The sequence below is a fragment of the Salmo trutta genome, chromosome 38, assembly GCF_901001165.1.
Source record: "Salmo trutta chromosome 38, fSalTru1.1, whole genome shotgun sequence".
In the NCBI taxonomy this organism is placed as follows: Eukaryota; Metazoa; Chordata; class Actinopteri; order Salmoniformes; family Salmonidae; genus Salmo; species Salmo trutta.
In genome coordinates, this window is record NC_042994.1 from 33,435,587 (window position 1) to 33,459,904 (window position 24,318).

The following is a 24,318-nucleotide window of genomic DNA, read 5'->3' on the forward strand; positions in this document are numbered from 1 at the left end:
AGTACATTTGACACAAATGACCTTCATAATAACAAAGAACAAATGTGTGTGTCTGAGGGGAAATTAACTTTCATACAGCCAAAAGGGGTGAGAAATTACACCAATATCAGTGGACAATTTGCACTAATGTAAATAAACATGGATGATGGAACATATTCCCTTTTGCTGACATGATGAACCGCTAAGGGGACATAAATATTTAACATCTAAACCATGTGTGACCTCTCACCTCTCTGGCTGTAGAAGTGTTCTTCCTAACCAGTCCCTCAACAGCTCTCTGACTGAGCTCCACCCTCACTGGGTCTTCAGAGGAGAGGAAGGCTGAGGAGGGATGGAAGGATGAATGGATCAGTCAGTCAATAAAGTGTAGAGCTGCTGTCTATGCTGTCTGACAAAATCACTATTTTAGTAGTTCATTGAAGTAAATAAGGCTTTATGACTGCTGAATACCAACTATTAATCACTTAGATCAGAGATACATCCTTGAGACGTCCCTAGCCCGTTGAAGTTGACATTTAAAATGGTTAAGGTAGGGTTTAAGGTTAGGGTTTAGGGTAGGGATGACCCAAGGATCCCAGATAGCATTGACCATTTACATAGCAGGTGATGGGTTCTGAACTTGAAATATTTAATATCCTTATTATGTGAAATTGAATGAAACAATAATGTATGTTGATGCTAATATGATGTACAATATTCCATGATGTTTCTATGTGATAACAATAGCCTAATATATTTAATATGCCATAAACTAGTTTCACTATTTAATTTTAATTATTAACTTAATCATTATGACACACCCCTCACTATTGTCATTGGTTACACTAATTGCACTGTTTGTCTACAGAACCTGGTTCCAGTATTCATGACATCACCCTGAGGAAGGCACAGTGATGCTGAAACGTTGGTAAATACCCATTATCATTATGACACACCCCTCACTACCCATTCAATTGCTGGGAGTTTATACATGGAGTGTGCGGCTTTCTTTATTTTGATAGTTTATTCGCCGTTAGTCAGCACCTCCTCACAAACTATTTTTCTGGGTGTGCGCCAGCTCATGTTTTTAAGGGTAGGTAACAACACATCCGCCACGCTGATCCTCAACACAGGGGCCCCTCAGGGGTGCGTGCTCAGTCTCCTCCTGTACTCCCTGTTCACTCATGACTGCACAGCCAGGCACGACTCCAACACCATCATTAAGTTTGCCGATGCCACAACAGTGGTAGACCTGATTACCAACAATGACTAGACAGCCTATAGGGAGGAGGTCAGAGACCTGGCCGTGTGGTGCCAGGAAAACAACCTCTCCCTCAAAGTGATCAAGACAAAGGAGATGATTGTGGACTACAGGAAAAGGAAGACAGAGCACGCCCCCATTCTCATCGACAGGGCTGTAGTGGAGCAGATTGAGAGCTTCAAGTTCCTTGGTGTTCACATCACTGACAAACTATCATGGTCTAAGCACACCAAGATAGTCGTGAAGAGGGCACAACAAAACCTATTCCCCCTCAGGAGACTGAAAAGATTTAGCATGGGTCCTCAGATCCTCAAAAGGTTCTACAGCAGCACCATCGAGAGCATCCTGACTGGTTGCATCCCTGCCTGGTATGGCAACTGATCTGCCTCCGACCACAAGGCACTACAGAGGGTAGTGCGTACAGCCCAGTACATCCCTGTGGCCAAGCTCCCTGCCACCCAAGACCTCTTACCAGGCGGTGTCAGAGGAAGCCCCCCACTCTCTGTTATCATCTATTCATAGTCACTTTAATAACTACCTACATGTACATATTACCTCGATTACCTCGACTAACCGGTGCCTCAGCACATTGACTCTGTACCGAATAACTTCTGCTCTTTAATTACTTTTATTTTCTATTCTTATTTGTACTTTTTTTAAACTGCATTGTTGGTTAGGGGCTTGGAAGTAAGCATTTCATTGTAAGGTAAAATTCAATTTGATAAACTCATAGTACAGAATGAATGACTGACTGCCCAGTTCAACATCAGTTCACCGTCTCACCTCATACTGTATTGGAGCAGCAGCAGCTGACTGCCCAGTTCAACATCAGTTCACCGTCTCACCTCATACTGTATTAGAGCAGCAGCTGACTTGATTGTTGATACTAATCATCATGTTTGAATCTGAGAGTAAATAGAGCCGACTACACTCTAAAAATGAAGGGTTCAACTGGAGTTGTTCTCAGATCCCCTAAGAACCGTAGGGTTCTTGGTCAATGAAAAACAGCCCCAAAAGATTCTTCAAAGAACTTGTTAGAAGGTGGGTTCATCGAGGAACCTCCGTTGTTGCTGGACTTCTTCCGGGAACTTCGCAATTACAACTGAAAACGATGGTGACAAGTTTGGATGCGACAACAGTTAAAAAGGTTAAGTTGGGTTGATGTTTGGCTCTGAATATGTATCGAAATAATTTATATAATAATATAACATACTAATGATGAATAACGAAGACAATGATGGTTTTCTGTGAATATCTTCCATAACGTTACTATAGCTAATTAACGTAAATATTAGAAAGCCGGGTTTGACCGTCGGCGTTGTATGAGCTATAGTACAGTACCGTTAGCTAGCTAGCTAACGTTATGTCCTAACTAGGCACAACTAGGTTTGGATTATTTCCTCAACTATATTCTTTCCCATATATTGTATATCGTTTCCATAAAGCCAATATGGCTTTACACTCATTAGCGTACGTTTCCAATCTAGAGCAGTTCTCACTTTTATGATAGTTAACTAAGCTAACGTTAGCTAGTTCATTAACTAACTAACTAACTAAGGACGGTGACCTGTCCAGACGAGATGTTACAACAAACTGAATCGTCAATGGAGGGTTTCCTCTTTATATAGCCTGCTACAGCATGCAATACTATTAACTCACAAGGGGGCATAACGTTACATGTACAAAACTATCCCATTTTGGAAACGTTACATGTACAATACTGTCCCATTTTGGAAACATTACATGTATAATACTATCCCATTTTGGAAACGTTACATGGACAATACTATCCCATTTTGGAAACGTTACATGGACAATACTATCCCATTTTGGAAACGTTACATGTCCAATACTATCCCATTTTGGAAACGTTACATGTACAATACTATCCCATTTTGAGACGTTACATGTCCAATACTATCCCATTTTGAAACGTTACATGTCCAATACTATCCCATTTTGAAACGTTACATGTACAATACTATCCCATTTTGGAAACGTTACATGTACAATACTATCCCATTTTGGAAACGTTACATGTACAATACTATCCCATTTTGGAAACGTTACATGTACAATACTATCCCATTTTGGAAACGTTACATGTCCGCCCCCTTGTGGAGGGAAATGAATATCTTAGATGGTAGCTGTAGATGGGATTCAAATGCATAATGGTATTAATACAGTGTCTAGACTACCTCTTTTGTATAAATCCCCTTCAGAATCCAAATACAGTATTGCCACTCAGCAAAGTTTTGGTCAAAGTTTGATAAAATGTTGAACAATTTGTGTACAAAGATATCTTGAAATGTGATATTAGGCCTGTATGGCAGTACTGTTACTGTATGGCAGTACTGTATTGGCTAGTGCTTTCTCCAATATGTTCTTCTATTTTACATTGTATGTCGATGCCATTTATCTTTCAATATTTATTTAATATATATATATATTAATGCTTGTAAGACTATTCTTTGACACATTTTCTCTTCCTTTGAAATTCTTATAGGACAGATCATGGACACAATGCAATTGGGATCAAGAAGAAGGTACAGATATGTTGTAGGACAGCTGCATTTGAAGTGTACATTTAACCTACATAGCAGTCAATACAAACTGAAATCTGTTAGCATACAAATGTGTGCAAATTATCTTCTCAGAAATTAATCAAGTCTATGGAATAGATATAGACAAAAAGAGAATAAGGACTAGCATAGGTAGAGAGGCGAGGGGTGAGGACATCATCCTGCAATTTTGGCAGTCCAGATCTCTGAGAGGAACTACAGATCTCTAGGAGGAACTACATATCTCTAGGAGGAACTACAGATCTCTGAGAGGAACTATAGATCTCTGAGAGGAACTACAGATCTCTGAGAGGAACTATAGATCTCTGAGAGGAACTATAGATCTCTGAGAGGAACTATAGATCTCTGAGAGGAACTATAGATCTCTGAGAGGAACTATAGATCTCTGAGAGGAACTATAGATCTCTGAGAGGAACTATAGATCTCTGAGAGGAACTATAGATCTCTGTGAGGAACTATAGATCTCTAGGAGGAACTATAGATCTCTGTGAGGAACTATAGATCTCTGTGAGGAACTATAGATCTCTGTGAGGAACTATAGATCTCTGTGAGGAACTATAGATCTCTAGGAGGAACTATAGATCTCTAGGAGGAACTACAGATCTCTGTGAGGAACTATAGATCTCTAGGAGGAACTATAGATCTCTGTGAGGAACTATAGATCTCTAGGAGGAACTATAGATCTCTGTGAGGAACTATAGATCTCTAGGAGGAACTATAGATCTCTGTGAGGAACTATAGATCTCTAGGAGGAACTACAGATCTCTGTGAGGAACTATAGATCTCTAGGAGGAACTATAGATCTCTGTGAGGAACTATAGATCTCTAGGAGGAACTATAGATCTCTGTGAGGAACTATAGATCTCTAGGAGGAACTATAGATCTCTGTGAGGAACTATAGATCTCTAGGAGGAACTATAGATCTCTGTGAGGAACTATAGATCTCTAGGAGGAACTATAGATCTCCGTGTTACTATCCAAACATCAGATTAAGACTCAGTCACACAACTCTCATATCACAGTCACACAATGCTATTCCCAAACATACCTACACAATTAGTTGTTTTTCAACAATATTTTAACCTGCAGGAATATTTCCATCTCATGGTTAGTTCCTATGATAATGCAACTCATATATTTACATATTTCAATACTTCTAAAATGGGGTCCAGGTTTAAAACAATTACAGGTTTAAAACAATTACAGGTGCACCTTACTAGCTTATACTATATCATAAATGGTCTTAACTAGAATCTGTGTTTACTAGTTTTCATCCAGTTCACAAAGATAGCTGACTCAGCCTCAGAGCCTCTTAAAACTATGTTCGAGATGTGGTATCCACTCAGATCAAAGGTGGGTCCATCTGCGTCGTTCCCGAAGTGTCGTCTCCCAAGATTGAGGGATCCCTCATGCTCAATTTACCCAGGTCGTCAGGAGTGGTCACCAATTCATATTCCCATCGCCAAATGTGGTTGTTAATTTCTTTAATATCAAATGAGGAGACAAACTTGTCACACAAGTCAGAGTTATTCTTAAACTAAATCTTTATTCACCTATAAGGGAGCAGGTCAATACAACGCACGAATATAAAGTGAATAAATTGAGTGTTCTACAATAATGATGGCTGGTCGACGAATCACCCCCAGATGATTCATTGAGAGATGAATCACCCCCAGATGATTCACTGAGAGATGAATCACCCCCAGATGATTCGTTAAGAGCCATGAGACAAAAGTACAAAGGTCTTTTACAGCCAAGATACACCCCTTTTAACCTACATGATGAACAACAGATGTATAGAACGGGTCACAAGGTTAAGATTTGTATGAAAGATACAATTCTCAGCCTACAGTATCTGCTGTAAAAACAGTACTCATTGTGTAGAGACCAGGGTCTGGCCCTAGGGTCATCTCTTCCTGGTACCATATAGAACAGAAACATTAACTCATGCTCTGGAATGCGGTCTCTTTAGGTTTTATCACCCAAAAGACATTGTAAATCTCCTGTCAGTGTCCTGTCAAATCTCCCAGAGGCCCATCCTCAGTAGAACACACAGACACAATAGTTATAATCACCCTCTATTCTGTTGCATAAAACAACCATTTGATGCAATAAAAGTATTATGACAATGTTGCAGATTTGCTCTCAGTGTCCACTGAAAGTTGACTAGTAACAACAACTGGGACCTAAAAGACACCCACCATGAGACCCACTAAATCTGCCCAAGAAGAGGAAAACAAAAGAAAAACCCACACCAAACTTAAAGACAGGAAGCAAACCAAAAAGGTGGAGCAACTAAAGGTGTTGACTCTTGTTAGGTTTGAACTGGCTATTTGTATGCATAACTTATATAATATACCGGGGAAGCTATGTTACAATGCTAAGTACATAAACTACGAGTAAATCAACTGTTGAAGACAAGAGCTAAATCAGAAGTCACTATGTGCTGACTATTTTCTTCTGTTAACAGAAACGAACTGTCGCAACATTAACATGGTGAACCCCGACGGTCTGGTATATAGGACGTTTACTTCGGGAACGGTCTGCTTTACAAATTGTCCGGGCTACTAAAAACACGTAAGCAGACACCTATTGTTATAATAACTAAAGATCTGCATATTGGCTTTAACCAAATTAATTTTGTGAAGCACCTGTCGATGTAAGTGAACAAAATTATGAATTATTATGAGTAGATAAGAAATTGGATAGTCACCATTGTGAAATGCAAACCTGTGGTAGATGTGTTGTTATTAATGGTACCTTAGGTTAGGTTCAGGGAGAATACTGAAATCTATCGGCGAGATTCGTAAGGAAGGATCCGATTGGGTTCGATGATATAGGGATTTTGAAGTTTTGTTTTCTGAGTTTTAATTAAACACGTTAAATTATTTTGATAGGGAATGTTCTGGGAAATTGAGATACAAAATGTAGATAAAGTTACTAGCTTCATTTGTCTAATATAGTAAGAAACACGGTTCTGAAAAAGGGGGGTATGACTTTTTGACCCCTCTGGTGACTTTTCCTTGTGTGGTCTGATCAGCCGCAATGAAAAGCCATTTGGATGGTGAATTTAGGGTCATTTGTGATACTGACTTTAAGGAAATTTGGAGAACTGACAATTATGATGGAGTTAAAGTTCTTGGACACAAGTGATAATTTGAACCAATGAAAAGACAGAATGACAACAAGGGTATAATACATTTTCTTAGTGGAGTAGTTCAGATTAATAAGCAAGAGTACTTTTTACATTATCTAGATAAGTTTATTTTCCCTTAGGAAGTCAGCTGTGGTTGTATTTAGTGGAAGAGATTTAACACAACAAGACTGTGGAATTAATATAATAGTATTATTATATTTTGTTGTTGAATAAGTTTAATAATGGTAGACTTCTGTCAAGTATCAGGATATATTCTAAGCCAACAGGACAGGAATATATGACATCTGTAGGTGATCCAGGATCATTGAGGGTATCGAGATAAATTTAAGTAGCTATGGAATAAGACAATGAGACCTCTAGTACTCCCCTGCACTGCTGAGACCTTGATGGGTTGGAAGTAGCAGGAGGAGAGCATAAGGAAGGAAGAGAAGATAAAAGGGACACAGAAGAATTAGATAACAGTTAGTGAGTGGAGACCAGCATAGTTAAATTATAAACAGGTGAGGACAGAAATAACACTGGGAGAGACAGAAAAGACATAAGAATAGAAGATAGAAGGATAATTTAGTTTGGTTCATTTAGTTAGGATATTAATACATGGAGAGACTATCGGCTCCATAGGCATGTATTATAGTTTTGATTTTAAGGTTATGTTTGGTAAATTCTATAAGGAGAGATATTACAATTTACACACACAAGCACATAGGCATTTAAAACCACACAAAGCAGCACAGATAAATCTTAAGACACTTGATAGAGAATTGTTACAGGGTAGCTAAGGAGGAATTCCCCAGGGAGAATTGGACATGTGGAAAGTAAAAGGGGGCAATCCTACAAGAGAAGGGCTGACATAAGGATAATTTACTAACCTTACCAAAGACATTGTTAAGAAATGCAGCAAAATGTATACATGGCTTGAGCCATGTATAAAAAGGGGGAGTATAGTAGAGCAGGCGATAGAACAGGTTAGAATAATTACTTGAATCAAATCAAATCACATTTTATTTATATAGCCCTTCGTATATCAGCTGAAATCTCAAAGTGCTGTACAGAAACCCAGCCTAAAACCCCAAACAGCAAGCAATGCATGTGAAAGAGGCACGGTGGTTAGGAAAAACTCCCTAGGAAAAACTCCCTAGAAAGGCCAAAAACCTAGGAAGAAACCTAGAGAGGAACCAGGCTATGAGGGGTGGCCAGTCCTCTTCTGGCTGTGCCGGGTGGATATTATAACAGAACATGGTCAAGATGTTAAAATGTTCACAAATGACCAGCATGGTCAAATAATAATAATCATAGTAGTTGTCGAGGGTGCAACAAGCACGTCCGGTGAACAGGTCAGGGTTCCATAGCCGCAGGCAGAACAGTTGAAACTGGAGCAGCAGCACAGCCAGGTGGACTGGGGACAGCAAGGAGTCATCATGCCAGGTAGTCCTGAGGCATGGTCCTAGGGCTCAGGTCCTCCGAGAGAAAGACAGAAAGAGAGAAAGAGAGAATTAGAGAGAGCATATTTAAATTCACATAGGACACCGGATAAGACAAGAGAAATACTCCAGATGTAACAGACTGACCCTAGCCCCCCGACACATAAACTACTGCAGCATAAATACTGGAGGCTGAGACAGGAGGGATCAGAAGACACTGTGGCCCCATCCGATGATACCCCCGGACAGGGCCAAACAGGCCCTGTTCGATGTAACAGTCATCTCCCCCTCTTCCTCTTTCACTCCATAAACGGCATCATCCTCTCCTTTTACTGTAACATTCTCCTCCTCTTTCACTCTGAACGCGTCTTTTTCTTCTTTAACAGTAACGGCCTCACCCTCTACTTGTTTTACTGTGATATCCTCCTCCTCTTTCGCAGGAGGAGAGTAGCTTCGTGACCGCATGGTCGGAGATGTTAGCTAGCTAGGCTAATGCTAACTTAACCAGCCCGCTTGCTGACTAGTTACAACAACACTGTAAATATGAAATTAAATCTAACAACTAACTAAACGACAGAAGTGGGTTTAAAACACAGTGATTAATATACACAAAAGCGTCTAAAGAGCTTTTTTGGTTCAGCTATTTTGGCTAGCGAGCTACCGAGGTGTCTGACTAACTGTTGCTGCTGTTGAAAGAAGCGTTCCGTCCACTAGATTATACGTCACACCAACAGCATTGCCTTAAATTTCCAGACCGCCATCTGCTGACTGGAGTGGGTAACGCAGTTGAATGAAATGTTTATTTAATTTTCAAGTTTAATTGTAGGAAAAATTAGTTTTTACTCACCAGTGTAACAACACAGTGTGGTTAAAGACTTAGTAAGCTAGTTGTAGTGACTTTATGGTTACCTATAAGTACAAACAGTTATGTTTTTGTGTTATTACATATTTATTAACTTATTTCTGGAAATCTTCTAAACTACCCACAATGCACTATTTCTCAACGTCATATGGATGATCAACTCTGTGCTGTATGCCAGTGTAACGGTGTAATAAAGTTACATTTAAAAAAAATGTATTTAACCTTTATTTAACTAGGCAAGTAAGTTAAGAACAAATTCTTATTTACAATGACCGGCTACCCCGGCCAAACCCTAACCCAGACGATGCTGGGCCAATTGTGCGCTGCCCTATGGGACGCCCAATTACGGCCTGTTATGATACAGCCTGGATTTGAACCAGGGTCTGTAGTGACGCCTCTAGCGCCTTCAGCTGCAGGACCTTAGACTGCTGCTCGTGTGTTTACATTACACTCAGTGATAAAGGTATGGGATTCTGAGTAATCCACAGCAGATTTATGGAGAATTTGAAAATTGAGTGGTCCTGGGATAGAAATGTATGAAGTTGACATTAGATCATAAATCCACATTTTAAATCATACATTAGCAATTTATGTTTTAGTAAATTCTGTTGTTGGTTTGGCGTCAAATAAGCCTCTCTTTATATGTTATTTGCCGAATCTCAGTTTTCCATGTGGGTTTTATGCTAAAGTTCCCTCTTTCAAGTTTGTAGCTAACTGGAAAATTCATTAGGTAGCTAACTGAACTGACATCTTCTTTAGGAGTGCTATTTATATCCTGATCATTCATCCACACTGCATCTTCTATAGGAGTGCTATTTATATCCTGATCATTCATCCTCACTGCATCTTCTATAGGAGTGTTATTTATATCCTGATCATTCATCCACACTGCATCTTCTATAGGAGTGCTATTTATATCCTGATCATTCATCCACACTGCATCTTCTATAGGAGTGCTATTTATATCCTGATCATTCATCCACACTGCATCTTCTATAGGAGTGCTATTTATATCCTGATCATTCATCCACACTGCATCTTCTATAGGAGTGCTATTTATATCCTGATCATTCATCCACACTGCATCTTCTATAGGAGTGCTATTTATATCCTGATCATTCATCCTCACTGCATCTTCTATAGGAGTGCTATTTATATCCTGATCATTCATCCACACTGCATCTTCTATAGGAGTGCTATTTATATCCTGATCATTCATCCACACTGCATCTTCTATAGGAGTGCTATTTATATCCTGATCATTCATCCACACTGTGTGTGTCATCAATGCAGGTAATTTATGACAAATGTATAAAGTATATGTTTTATAAACTTATGAACACCAGCCAGTTTATTAGCCAGGTTCTGTTAGTTTAGGTGTATTATACTTATTCGCCACCAGAGGGAGACATTGAGTAATTTTCCAGGTTAATTTGATATATTTTGGTACTAAAATGGATGACAGTTTATTCTGATGTTGTGAATATGAGATTACACATGGAAACAATGTATTTATTTTATTATAGTAAATTAGGAATTATTAAATCCACTATATGATCACAATAACTTTGACAGACATCTTGATTGTTTTTTGTTAGTATATTATCGGGCAGATTTATGGAGAATTGCTGTGGGAGTGCTGTTTATATCCCATCACTACTGATCATTCATCCATACTGTGTGTGTCCCATCATTGCAGCTTTGGAAATAAATGAACTATCCATCCATTGCTCCTTCCTGTGTTGACTCACTGACTTGAGGGACGGGACCAGGAAGGTCACACTAGCTCGATATCTAGCTTAAGCTTGCAAAAGTTTTTTTATTGTTTTTTTTTATTTTTAATTTATTGAATATTCTAAACATACAATATACTTGCAGTGAAGCCGCTCAACAACTACATCACACCAGTCATCCAACAGACTCCCATTCAGAGCGACACACAGAAGCATCCAGGGTCAATGCCCTGCCCAAGGGCACGTTGACCAATCTACCACCAGGCCAAAAAATGTGACCCCGAACCCTCCAAGATCCCCAATAGCTGTCCCTCAAAATCAAATCAAATCAAATTTATTTATATAGCCCTTCGTACATCAGCTGAAATCTCAAAGTGCTGTACAGAAACCCAGCCTAAAACCCCAAACAGCAAGCAATGCATGTGAAAGAAGCACGGTGGCTGGGAAAAACTCCCTAGGAAAAACTCCTGAGAAAGGCCAAAAACCTAGGAAGAAACCTAGAGAGGAACCAGGCTATGAGGGGTGGCCAGTCCTCTTCTGGCTGTGCCGGGTGGATATTATAACAGAACATGGTCAAGATGTTAAAATGTTCGTAAATGACCAGCATGGTCAAATAATAATAATCATAGTAATTGTCGAGGGTGCAACAAGCACGTCCGGTGAACAGGTCAGGGTTCCGTAGCCGCAGGCAGAACAGTTGAAACTGGAGCAGCAGCATGGCCAGGTGGACTGGGGACAGCAAGGAGTCATCATGCCAGGTAGTCCTGAGGCATGGTCCTAGGGCTCAGGTCCTCCGAGAGAAAGAAAGAAAGAGAGAAAGAGAGAATTAGAGAGAGCATATTTACATTCACACAGGACACCGGATAAGACAAGAGAATACTCCAGATGTAACAGACTGACCCTAGCCCCCCGACACATAAACTACTGCAGCATAAATACTGGAGGCTGAGACAGGAGGGATCAGAAGACACTGTGGCCCCATCTGATGATACCCCCGGACAGGGCCAAACAGGCAGGATATAACCCCACCCACTTTGCCAAAGCACAGCCCCCACACCACTAGAGGGATATCTACAACCACCAACTTACCGTCCGTCAACCATTCGAGACCCCTCCCACAGTCCCCCCTCAGGAAGAAAAATGAAAAATAAAAAATACAGTTAATTCCATTCCCCACCCCCAAGAACCCCCCAATGCACCAACAACCAAGAGATGAACTAAAGAGGAAAAAGGAAAAGACAGAAGAAAACAGCAAACAACAATGCAAAAAAAAATCTAACAAAATAATAAATGTAAAACAAAGGACATCAAGGACAACTGAAATCATAACAGCAATGCCAACTGTATATGTTTGTGTGCATGTCTGGCACTATTACATGTATGTGTGTGTTCTTGTATGTGTTTATTTGAATGAGAGTGTGTGTATATGCATGTGTACAAACACCTGCACGGCATCAGCCTCAGGCAAACCGACATTAGTTGTAAAAACTCTACCACTTAGTGTCATTCAAATGTACTTTTTATTATGTTTTATTTAGACTTTTTTTTCAACTTTTACTTTTATCTACTATCATCTATCTACCATGAGGTAGTCACCTGGAATGCATTTCAATTAACAGGTGTGTCTTGTTAAATGTTAATTTGCGGAATTTCTTTCTTTCTTAATGCATTTGAGCCAATCAGTTGTGTTGTGACAATGTAGGGGTGGTATACAGAAGATAGCCCTATTTGTCTCTATTATGGCAAGAACAGCTCAAATAAGCAAAAAGAAATGACAGCTCATCATTACTTTAACACATGAAGGTCAGTCAATGCAGAAACTTTCAAGAACTTTGAAAGATTCTTCAAGTGCAGTCACAAAAACCATCCATCGCTATGATGAAGCTGGCTCTCATGAGGATTGCCACAGGAAAGGAAGACCCAGAGTTACCTCTGCTGCAGAAGATAAGTTCATTAGAGTTAACTGTGAAGACAACACAACTATGCCTATGAGATGGTTTGGGATGAATCGGACCGCAGAGTGAAGGAAATGCAGCCAACAAGTGCTCAGCATATGTGGGAACTCTTTCAAGACTGTTGGAAAAGCATTTCAGGTGAAGCTGGTTGAGGGAATGCAAAGAGTGTGAAAAGCTGTCATCAAGGCAAAGGGTGGCTACTTTGAAGGATTTCAAATATAAAATATATTTTATGTTTAACACTTTTTTGGTTACTACATGATTCCATATGAGTTATTTCATAGTTTTGATGTCTCCACTATTATTCTACAATGTAGACAATAGTTAAAATAAAGAAAAAACATTGAATTTGTAGGTGTGTCCAAACAATTGACCGGTACTGTATATGCATTGTGGAGGAGAACTGGTCCTAGATCTGTACAAAGGCATAACATCTACAGCAGGAACAACTGTCTGTGTTAAAAAGGCCCAGCTAGATTGAACTGAGCTATTTAAAATGACATATTTGAATGTCAAATGATTTGTTCTGTTTGTCAATACAAGACAGGGTCTGTGGAGGCTTGGTCTATTAGTGGTAGATTTGGGGGAGAGTTTGACATGTCAGTTGGAATAGTACTAGATTTTTGGAGGGACCCTTGTCCCTACAGCCAATCAGTGAGCAGCGTCCCTTCCCCCACATCTCAGGCAGTTCTGTTACAACACTTCCCCTGCTTTCCTCAACAATGGAAAAGCCCACTGAGCTAAAGCCTTGCCATTTCAGATCTTTTTTAAAAGATTGGGGAATTTCTTACAATTAGGAAATAATATGTCATGTTTTACTCATACCTCAGCCAGCATTGTGAATGGTTAGGAAATAATATGTCATGTTTTACTCGTACCTCAGCCAGCATTGTGAATGGTTAGGAAATAATATGTCATGTTTTACTCGTACCTCAGCCAGCATTATGAATGGTGTCTGATGCAGTGACAAATTAGACCATGGCAGTAAATCTAATACTTAGGTGTTTTTAATCTGGAGTGGTTCAGTGGTTATAAGTTACTGACCTTGGAATACATTTCTGGTCATGCTGGCAGGGTCTGAAACAAACCCAATGTCCACCTGGTACACTGGCAGGGTCTGAATCAAACCCAATGTCCACCTGGTACACTGACAGGGTCTGAATGTCACAGGATCCAACGAAAGTGGCGCCCCTCCTCGGTCGGGCGGCGCTCGGCGGTCGTCGTCGCCGGCCTATTAGCTGCCACCGATCGTTGTTTCTGTGTCGTTTAGTTTTGTCTGTCTGTTCCGCACCTGTTTTGTGTCTGTCATTAGTGGGGGCTTATTTAATGTGTGTTTTCAGTTGGGATTTTGTGCGGGATTGTTTATTGTCCACGTTGTGTTATCGACAGTTTTGTAGAGGGATTTACCGGGCTGCGCTCCTTGCCCTTTTGTGCCTTGGAATTATATTTTGTGTTTTATGGGCGCAGTTAAAAAATACGTGAACTTTGTATAGCGCCCTGTGCTTTTCGGCGTTTGTGTGTGTCAGGTTTATTAAAAGACACTCACCTCCAGCACCTCTGTCTCCTGCACTTGATTCCGCCTATCCGCCAGTCCAAATCAGACGTGACACTGAATCAAACCCAATGTCCACCTGGCACACTGACAATGTCCACCTGGTACACTGGCAGGGTCTGAATCAAACCCAATGTCCACCTGGCACACTGACAGGGTCTGAATCAAACCCAATGTCCACCTGGTACACTGACATGGTCTGAGTCAAACCCAATGTCCACCTGGCACACTGGCAGGGTCTGAATCGAACCCAATGACCACCTGGCACACTGGCAGGATCTGAATCAACCCAATGTTATAAGGGGAGGGAAGATTGGTCAAGAGGGTGATTATTGTTGTTCTACTGCCTGATTGTTATGCAACAACACTGTTTACAAAAGCTTTGGTAAATCAGCACAACAGTTTTCAGCTGTGCTAACATAATTGCAAAAAGGTTTTCTAATGATCAATTAGCCTTTTAAAATGCTAAACTTGGATTAGCTAACACAACGTGCCATTGGAACACAGGAGTGATGGTTGCTGATAATGGGCCTCTGTATGCCGATGTAGATATTTCATAAAAAATCTGCTGTTTCCAGCTAAAACAGTAATTTACAACATTAACAATGTCTACACTGTATTTCTGATCAATTTGATGTTATTTTAATGGACAAAAAATGTGATTTTCTTTCAAAAACAAGGACATTTCCAAGTGACCCCAAACTTTTGTACGGTAGTTTACATCTACATGATGTATTGTTACACCATGTAGGAGCAGTATAGACCTAGTCTGTTCATTATATACATCTACATTATGTATTGCTACACCATGTAGGAGCAGTATAGACCTAGTCTGTTCATTATATACATATACATGATGTATTGTTACACCATGTAGGAGCAGTATAGACCTAGTCTGTTCATTATATACATCTACATGATGTATTGTTACACCATGTAGGAGCAGTATAGACCTAGACTGTTCATTATATACATCTACATGATGTATTGTTACACCATGTAGGAGCAGTATAGACCTAGTCTGTTCATTATATACATCTACATGATGTATTGTTACACCATGTAGGAGCAGTATAGACCTACAGTGGCTGGCTACTTATTTCTATGTTGTTTGACAGAATGAAACTGCCTTAAATGTGCTGTAGTAAACATGTTTTATTCGCACTAATCAATCAACACATTCCTGTCTTTGTATGTCTCAATATAATAGTATTATTTAATTAAATCCATGTAAAATAATCTTTGTCTGAAAATAAAATATGATCCTCAACTGCGTTTCCCTCCAGTCAGCAGACGGCGATGTGCGTCTTTCAGGCGATGCTGCAGCGTGACGTATAATCTAGTGGACGGTTCTTCATAAACAGCTCGTCAACCACCTCGGTAGCTTGCTAGCCAACATAGCCCAAAGATTCAAGCTATTTATACGCTTTCGGTGTATATTACCTACTGTGTTTTAGACACACGTCTGTCGTATCTACTTGTTAACCTATTTAATTTAATATTACGTTATTTTTTATTAGCTATAGTAGCTGGCTGTTTAAGTTAGCACTAGCCTAGTCGCTAATGATAGCTAGCTAGCTAACATCCCCGAACATGAGCTCCCTAAACTACTCCCCTCCTGTTAAAGAAGAGGAGGTCTGCTGGACGGAGAAAGAAGCTCTGGGGCTGAACATTGTCGTGAAAGAGGAGAAGGAAGAGGAGGATGTTACAGTAAAACAAGAAGTAGAGGGTGAGGCTGTTACTGTGAAAGAAGAGGAGAAAGAGGAGGAGGGGGAGATGACTGTCACATTGGAAGAAGACGAGGAGGAAACTGGATATCTGGTTTCCCAAAGGCACGTTAAGGCATCCAATGGTTCTAACGATGAACAGGCCCTGATTAACACTAGTAAGTACTGTCTTAAAAACAGAGGCACAAACTCTGCAGTTGTTGAACTGATGTGTGGTGTTAAAGGGGAAATATGCAATAACTACATCCATTTTTTTACTTTTAAATTATTTATTTATAGCTATTGATTCTTGAAGAATATAACACATGCCTCATGAGCTTAGTTCAACTGTTGTACCCCATCAGAACCCCAAATAAGCTTTTTTTACTCCAATGTTTAGAAACAATTTAAATGATAAACAAACACTCAACATGGTTAAAACTATAATGTTGATATCATGGATGGTCAGTCCTTGCATCCGTAGGTCCGTCTATGAATTTGAGAGTAGTTACATTTCTCCAACCCCATCCATCATCTTATAACCAAACTAGTGGTGGAATGACAGCTTTGTTGTTGTTTGAACTGCTGATTTATTGTTGTGTGGCTTGTTTAAAGGGACAACCTAGGTTTTAAACAGAAACAAAATGGCTGTCCAGAGACTTGGTTTGGTAAACAGCTGAGGGATGGGGGAAGGAGAAATGTAACCACTCTCAAATTCATAGAGAAAGCTATTGTAGCAACCGTAACCCAACACCTAGCAACCTCGTTAAGAAGTTCAGACATCTTGGCGTAACAGTTATAAGGTGTTGGCTTGACAGTTGCTGGACCCAGGTTTGAGTTCAGCTCAGGGCAACCCCCTGAATTCACTACACTATGAATACAAGGACTGGCCATCCATAAGGTCAAAATGATAGTTTTAAACAAGATTTCGAGGCTATACAGTGCTTGTTTACAAACAGTGGTGTTTTTCAAGCTTATGTTTTGGTTTCTGATGGGGTAATACAGTTTAAACATTTGAGGCATTTATAAGTTCTATTCTTCAAGAATCAATGGTTATATAGTATAACTGCCAGTGTAGATTTCCTGTGGGGGTCAAATTGTTAGAGCTGTTGATAAGTCATTAGCTGTGTGAGAATACTCATACTAACCGTACAATTTGTGATGTTAATTGAGTATATAGTATGCTTATTGGTCATAGTGTGATGTTAGTATGCGAAAAGTTCCCGGATGTCGTACTAAATTCGCCAAAATATGCCGTAAACACGCAGTACGTTAGGGCCCATAATGCAAATCGTTTTCAGATTTGAAGAAAATGGCGGAAAATATGCTGCCGAAGTCCACGAGAGCCGATACAAATTCATTGCTTTAACTAATTATGACAAATGTTAAGAAAATGTTGAGCAATGTAATAAAGTAATGACTTTTCAAATAAGTTACCTCACACGTTATTTTAGCTGACAATTTGTTATCTAGCTACGTAACGTTAGTTGGCTACTTATACATCAAACTTGCCAGTATATTAACTATATTCTATCTAACTAACTACCCAACGTTTATTGACTTGATTATACCCGTGATTCTTAGCTTACCTAAATGGTATAGTCGTTGTGCTTTCTCAATGGACATTCGGGTGCTTTAATAAACCTGCTCTGGCTATTTACTCTGATTTCAGAAAACTCGTCTGAGTACCAGAGAGAAGAATAATGAATTTATTAGCGCTCATCACCTGTTGAATATGTCCAGGTGTCAGTAAACGTAGGCCAAAAAAATAGTAATTTAAATGTTTTCCAGCAGCACAGTTACAGTCACTCTGGATAACATGAAAACTGCCTAACCAGCTCTGCTAGGGAGAGGAAAATGGTCAGAGTCTCATTTGTGTCTGGAAGTAGCTAGCAAGCTAAGTTCAGAACAGTCAAATCAACCCAACTCCTCGGCCGGAGCGGCCAGTGGCTCCGAGAGTGAAACGGTCTGAATTTACAAACGGACAACGGTCTGAATTTATGAAGCACTCTGGTATTCAAGATTGAATTTAAAAACACCTGAAGTTGTAAAATGTCTAACTAGTAATGTCTTATGCTAACTAGCTAGCAAGAGGTTGCATAGCAACAGCATAAACTTCCGGTAGACAGGAGAAGAGCGCTCAACTGAAAGGAAACGGTTCGGTTACAGTTTACTACAATTAACTAATAGCATATACTCATTAAGTATGTAGTTACAGTATACTACAATTAAACTCTCTTGGGCAGGTAGGACGCTACTGTCCCACTCGCCAACAGCCAGTGAAATAGCAGGGCGCCAAGTTCAAAACAACAAAAATCTCATAATTCAAATTTCTCAAACATACAACTTTTTTACACCATTTTAAAGATAAACTTCTCGTTAATCCGACCACATTGTCCGATTTCAAAAAGGCTTTACGGCGAAAGCATTAGATTATGTTAGGACAGCACCTAGACAACAAAAACCACACAGCCATTTTCCAAGCAAGGAGAGGCATCACAAAAAACAGAAATACAGCTAAAATTAATCACTAACCTTTGATGATCTTCATCAGATGGCACTCATAGGACTTCATGTTACACAATACATGTATGTTTTGCTCGATAAAGTTCATATTTATATAAAAAAAAACATTTTACATTGGCGTGTAATGTTCAGAAATGTTTTGCCTCCCAAAACTTCTGGTGAATGAGCACATCAATTTACAGAAATACTCATCATAAACGTTGACAAAATATACAACTGTTATTCAAAGAATTATAGATACACTTCTCCTTAATGCAACTGCTTTGTCAGATTTAAAAAAAACTTTACAGCGAAAACACACTTTGCAATAATCTGAGTACGGCGCTCGGTCAGGAAACCAAACCCGCCATTTTGTGGAGTCAACAAAACTCAGAAAAAGCATTATAAATATTCACTTACCTTTGATGATCTTCATTGGAATGCACTCCCAGGGATCCCAGTTCCACAATAAATGTTCATCTGTTTCGATAAAGTCCATATATATGTCCAAATACCTCCTTTTTGTTCGCGCGTTCGGTCGAGTAATCCAAAGGCACTGTTCAGACAAAGTCAAAAAAGTTATATTACAGTTCGTAGAAACATGGCAAACGATGTATAGAATCAATCTTTAGGATGTTTTTATCATAAATCTTCCATAATATTCCAACCGGACGATTCCTTTGTCTTCAAAAAAGAAAAGGAACACAGCTAACTCTCACTGGAGCGCACACCACTGAGCTCATGTCATTTTCTCAGTCATCTGATTCCAAGACCTCTTATTCTCTCCCCATTCACAGTAGAAGCATGAAACAACGTTCTAAAGACTGTTGACATCTAGTGGAAGTCTTTGGAAGTGCAAAATGACCCCAAAGACACTGTTTACTTGATAGGCAATCACTTGAAAAACTACAAACCTCAGATTTCCACACTTCCTGGTTGGATTTTTCTCAGGTTTTTGCCTGCCATATGAGTTCTGTTATACTCACAGACATCATTCAAACAGTTTTAGAAACGTCAGTGTTTTCTATCCAAATCTACTAATAATATGCATATCCTACATTCTGGGCCTGAGTAGCAGGCAGTTTACTACGGGCACGCTTTTCATCCGGACGTCAAAATACTTTCCCCTATCCCAAAGTTTTAACAATCCTCCAAACGAGCTTCAATGCCATACAACACTCCACCCGTGGCCTCCAACTGCTCTTAAACGCTAGTAGAACTAAATGCATGCTCTTCAACTGATCGCTGCCCGCACCCGCCCGTCCAGCATCACTACTCTGGACGTTTCTGACTTAGAATATGTGGACAACTATAAATACCTAGGTGTCTGGCTAGACTGTAAACTCTCCTTCCAGGCTAATATTAAGCATTTCCAATCCAAAATTAAATCTAGAATCGGCTTCCTATTTCGCAACAAAGCCTCTTTCACTCACGCTGCCAAACATACCCTCGTAAAACTGACTATCCTACCGATCCTTGACTTCGGCAATGTCATTTTCAAAATAGCCTCCAACACTCGACTCAGCAAACTGGATGCAGTCTAACACAGTGCCATCCGTTTTGTCACCAAAGCCACATATAGCACCCACCACTGGGACCTGTATGCTCTCGTCGGCTGGCCCTCGCTACATATTCGTTGCCAAACCCACTGGCTCCAGGTCATCTATAAGTCTTTTTGCTAGGCCGCCTTAACTCAGCTCACTGGTCACCATAGCAACACCCACCCATAGCACGCGCTCCAGAAGGTATATCTCACTGGTCGTCCCCAAGCCAACACCTACTTTGGCAGCAGAGAACTGGAACGAATTGCAAACATTTCTGAAGTTGGAGACTTATATCTCCCTCATTAACTTTAAGCATCAGCTATCTGAGCAGCTTACCGATCGCTGCAGCTGTACATAGTCCATCTGTAAATAGCCCATCCAACTGCCTACCTCATCCCCATGTTTTTATTTACTTTTTCTGCTCTTTTGCACACCAGTATTTCTACTTGCACATCATCATCTGCACATCTATCATTACAGTGTTAATTTGCTAAATTGTAATTACTATGTAACTACTATGGCCTATTTATTGCCTTACCTCCGTACTCCATTTGCACATTCTGTATATAGATTTTTCTATTGTGTTATTGACTGTACTTTTGTTTATCCCATGTTGTTTTTGTCGCATCGCTTTGCTTTATCTTGGCCAGGTCGCAGTTGTAAATGAGAACTTGTTCTGAACTGGCCTACCTGGTTAAATAAATGTGAAATAAAAAAATAGAATCTTAACTTTATTGACAACAACCAAATGGATACTGTCATTAACGCGGTTCTTCAATAATTACACATAATTCATAATACTGTAGCAAACATTTATATTAAACAGGACATTCAAACGAGCCTTAGAATTATAATCCAAAGTAGTGTGAAATGTACTCATAAGCAACCTGGAAATGGAGGTTACTCCCCTGAGTTTCCCCCATTCACATTCAGAATACATTGTGAAAAACTAAAGTCTTTGCTCACCATTTTTGCTCCAGGCCGATATGGAATATCCATAACTACCGGTTTCCTCATTAGCAGGGAGGAGTTTCTGCAATCAAATTGCCCTCGTGCCGCAATTTTAGCAAACACAGAAAGGGGCCTATATTGGAGACCAAAAGTCTTCTGGCACACTGTTTAGAGTTTCAACAACATGAATATCTTATTTCTAGCCTACAATCATCAATGTTACTACTAATGTGAAAACAAGACAAAATGACTATTCTTGCTCATTTTAAGACAATTGTCAAATAATTTTAACATTCATTACAGACGTCAATTGTTGTATAACATAATGGCTACGCTGTTGGCATCACCTTTTACAGTGGATTTCTGCTGTTGTGGGCCTTTAATCATCTGTCTGACTTTGTTGTTCACACAGGAGAGATACTTAACTATCGTAAATCCTCTGGGGAGCCTCAACAACCTCGTGATGCTGAAGAGGCAGAGAAGAGTCTCTCCAGATCAGAACACCTCAATAAACACCTACAGAGATCAACAGGGAAGAGAACTCACTGCTGCTCTGACTGTGGGAAGAGATTCACCTCCCCATCAGGCATTAAAATTCATCAGAGAATCCACACAGGAGAGAAACCTTATATCTGTGATCAATGTGGGAAGACTTTTGGTCGATCTGAAAATCTGACAGTGCACCAGAGAATACACACAGGAGAGAAACCTTATAGCTGTGATCAATGTGGGAAGAGTTTTGGTGGATCTAGAGAGCTGACAGTGCACCAGAGAATACACACAGGAGAGAAACCTTATAGCTGTGATCAATGTGGGAAGAGTTTTACTACATCTAGCCATCTGACATTACACCAGAGAACACACACAGGAGAGAAACGTTATATCTGTGATCAATGTGGGAAGAGTTTTGGTCAATCTGGACAGCTGACAGTGCACCAGAGAACACACACAGGAGAGAAACCTTACAGCTGTGATCAATGTGGGAAGAGATATACTTTATCTGGCTCTCTGACTATACACCAGAGAACACACACAGGAGAGAAACCTTTTATCTGTGGTGAATGTGGGAAGAGTTTTGGTCGATCTGGCTCTCTGACTCTACACCAGAGAACACACACAGGAGAGAAATTGCATAGCTGTGGTCAATGTGGGAAGAGTTTTGCTGCATCTAGCACTCTGACTCGACACAAGAGAACACACACAGGAGAGAAACCTTATAGCTGTGGTCAATGTGGGAAGAGTTTTAATACATCTGGGAATCTGACTATACACCAGAGAACACACACAGGAGAGAAACCTTACAGCTGTGATCAATGTGGGAAGAGATATACTTTATCTGGCTCTCTGACTATACACCAGAGAACACACAAAGGAGAGAAATCTTATAACTGTGATCAATGTGGGAAGAGTTTTGGACAATCTGGCCTGCTGACTCAACACCAGAGAATACACACAGGAGATAAACCTTATAGCTGTGGTCAGTGTGGGAAGAGTTTTGTAAAATCTAGAGATCTGACAGTGCACCAGAGAATACACACAGGAGAGAAACCTTATAGCTGTGGTCAATGTGAGAAAAGTTTTGGTCAATCTAGCCATCTGACAGTGCACCAGAGAAGACACACAGGAGAGAAACCTTATAGCTGTACTCAATGTGGGAAGAGTTTTGTTCAATCTAGCCAGCTCACATTACACCAGAGAACACACACAGGAGAGAAATCTTATAGCTGTGGTCAATGTGGAAAGAGTTTTGCTGCATGTAGCATTCTGACTCTACACCAGAGAATACACACAGGAGAAAAATATTTTAGCTGTGGTCAATGTGGGAAGAGTTTTGTTCAATCTGGCCATCTGACTCGACACCAGAGAACACACACAGGAGAGAAAGCTTATAGCTGTGACTAGAGATAATCTGATAAAAGTACATACATGAAGGACTTGTTTCATGATATCAATGAATTAATGTCACAATGTAGAATGTTTTAACATTGTAGTAGGAGTATTTTAATGATGTCACAATGTAGAACCCTAAACGTTTGTCCCCTGTTCTATTGATTTCAACATGATATGGATATTAGCCTCAGGGGGGAAATCCAGGCTCTGAAATGGAAGAGTTACTATTTATGTGATTTAACAAAAAGTGACTAACAAAAAAAAGAGTTGTGTTATACTTACCACGTTGGTGACCCACTTGAATCAAAATGCAACACTTCAAAATGTAGCTAGCTGTTTTCTACAAATTGTCCTCTAACCAGGGATGTACACATTATTCCCAGATTGCGTGTGGTTTTTGAGCTGTTAGTTTTAACAGAATGTGCAACCTCATCTCCCTCCTCTCTCCCGCCTCTTGCACAAATGATTTCAACATGATATCGATGAGTGATGACAAATAAGTTTTCCTTTGTTTAGCGACCCCTACATTTAAATGCGTCACTCCAAAATGTAGCTGACTGTCTTCTGCAGGTTGTCCTCTAACCAGTGAGGTAAAAGATATCTCCCATTTCCATGTGTTTTTTTGTTGTTGTGTTAGTTTCAACAGCACGTACAACCTGATTTTCCCCCCTAATCAATATCTATGATTTTTTTGCTACTTGTCAAAACAACAGTGTTTTTGGTGCTTGTGCAGTTTATAAGGTGCTTGTTTTAAAAAATCCAAGTAATATGATTATTGTGGCAGATGTTTGTGTACATAGCACATTTTATGTTTAGGATTTCACTTTAACCCAAACTGTTTCTGCATATTGGTTATTGATTTGGACATGTTAAAACTGTGTTTTGACATTGGGCTATCCCACCTAGCAAAATGTCATTGAAAATACTTAGAAAATAAGACTATGCAACCAAATATTTCATATTTACATTTCATGTAACATTTAGTAATGATTATTATTATTATTAGCATGTAGTAAGGACAACTTGGTTGCTGATTGTCTCAAGGGTAGGCAGTCAAAATATTTGTGTTTTGCGTTTAACCAGTGTGTTACCATTGATCACAATTTATTTTGACACGTTTTTCCGTGTTGGATATTAGTTTTATCTCTTATTCTTATCCATATTAAACTGCACTGCTGTTTAGGGGCTCGTAAGTAAGCATTTCACTGTAAGGTCTACAC

General features: G+C 39.7%; 1 protein-coding gene across 1 annotated transcript; it reads left to right on the top strand.

The window, feature by feature from the left end:
• Window positions 1–6,315: 6,315 nt before the first annotated feature.
• On the top strand, window positions 6,316–23,035 carry LOC115178615 (zinc finger protein 135-like; the record flags this gene model as incomplete). Its single annotated transcript, XM_029739870.1, has 3 exons — window positions 6,316–6,336; window positions 21,731–22,887; window positions 22,969–23,035. Coding segments are annotated over exons 1-3 (1,245 nt in total), but the record flags the coding sequence as incomplete, so codon positions are not given.
• Between the last annotated feature and the right edge of the window lie 1,283 nt (window positions 23,036–24,318).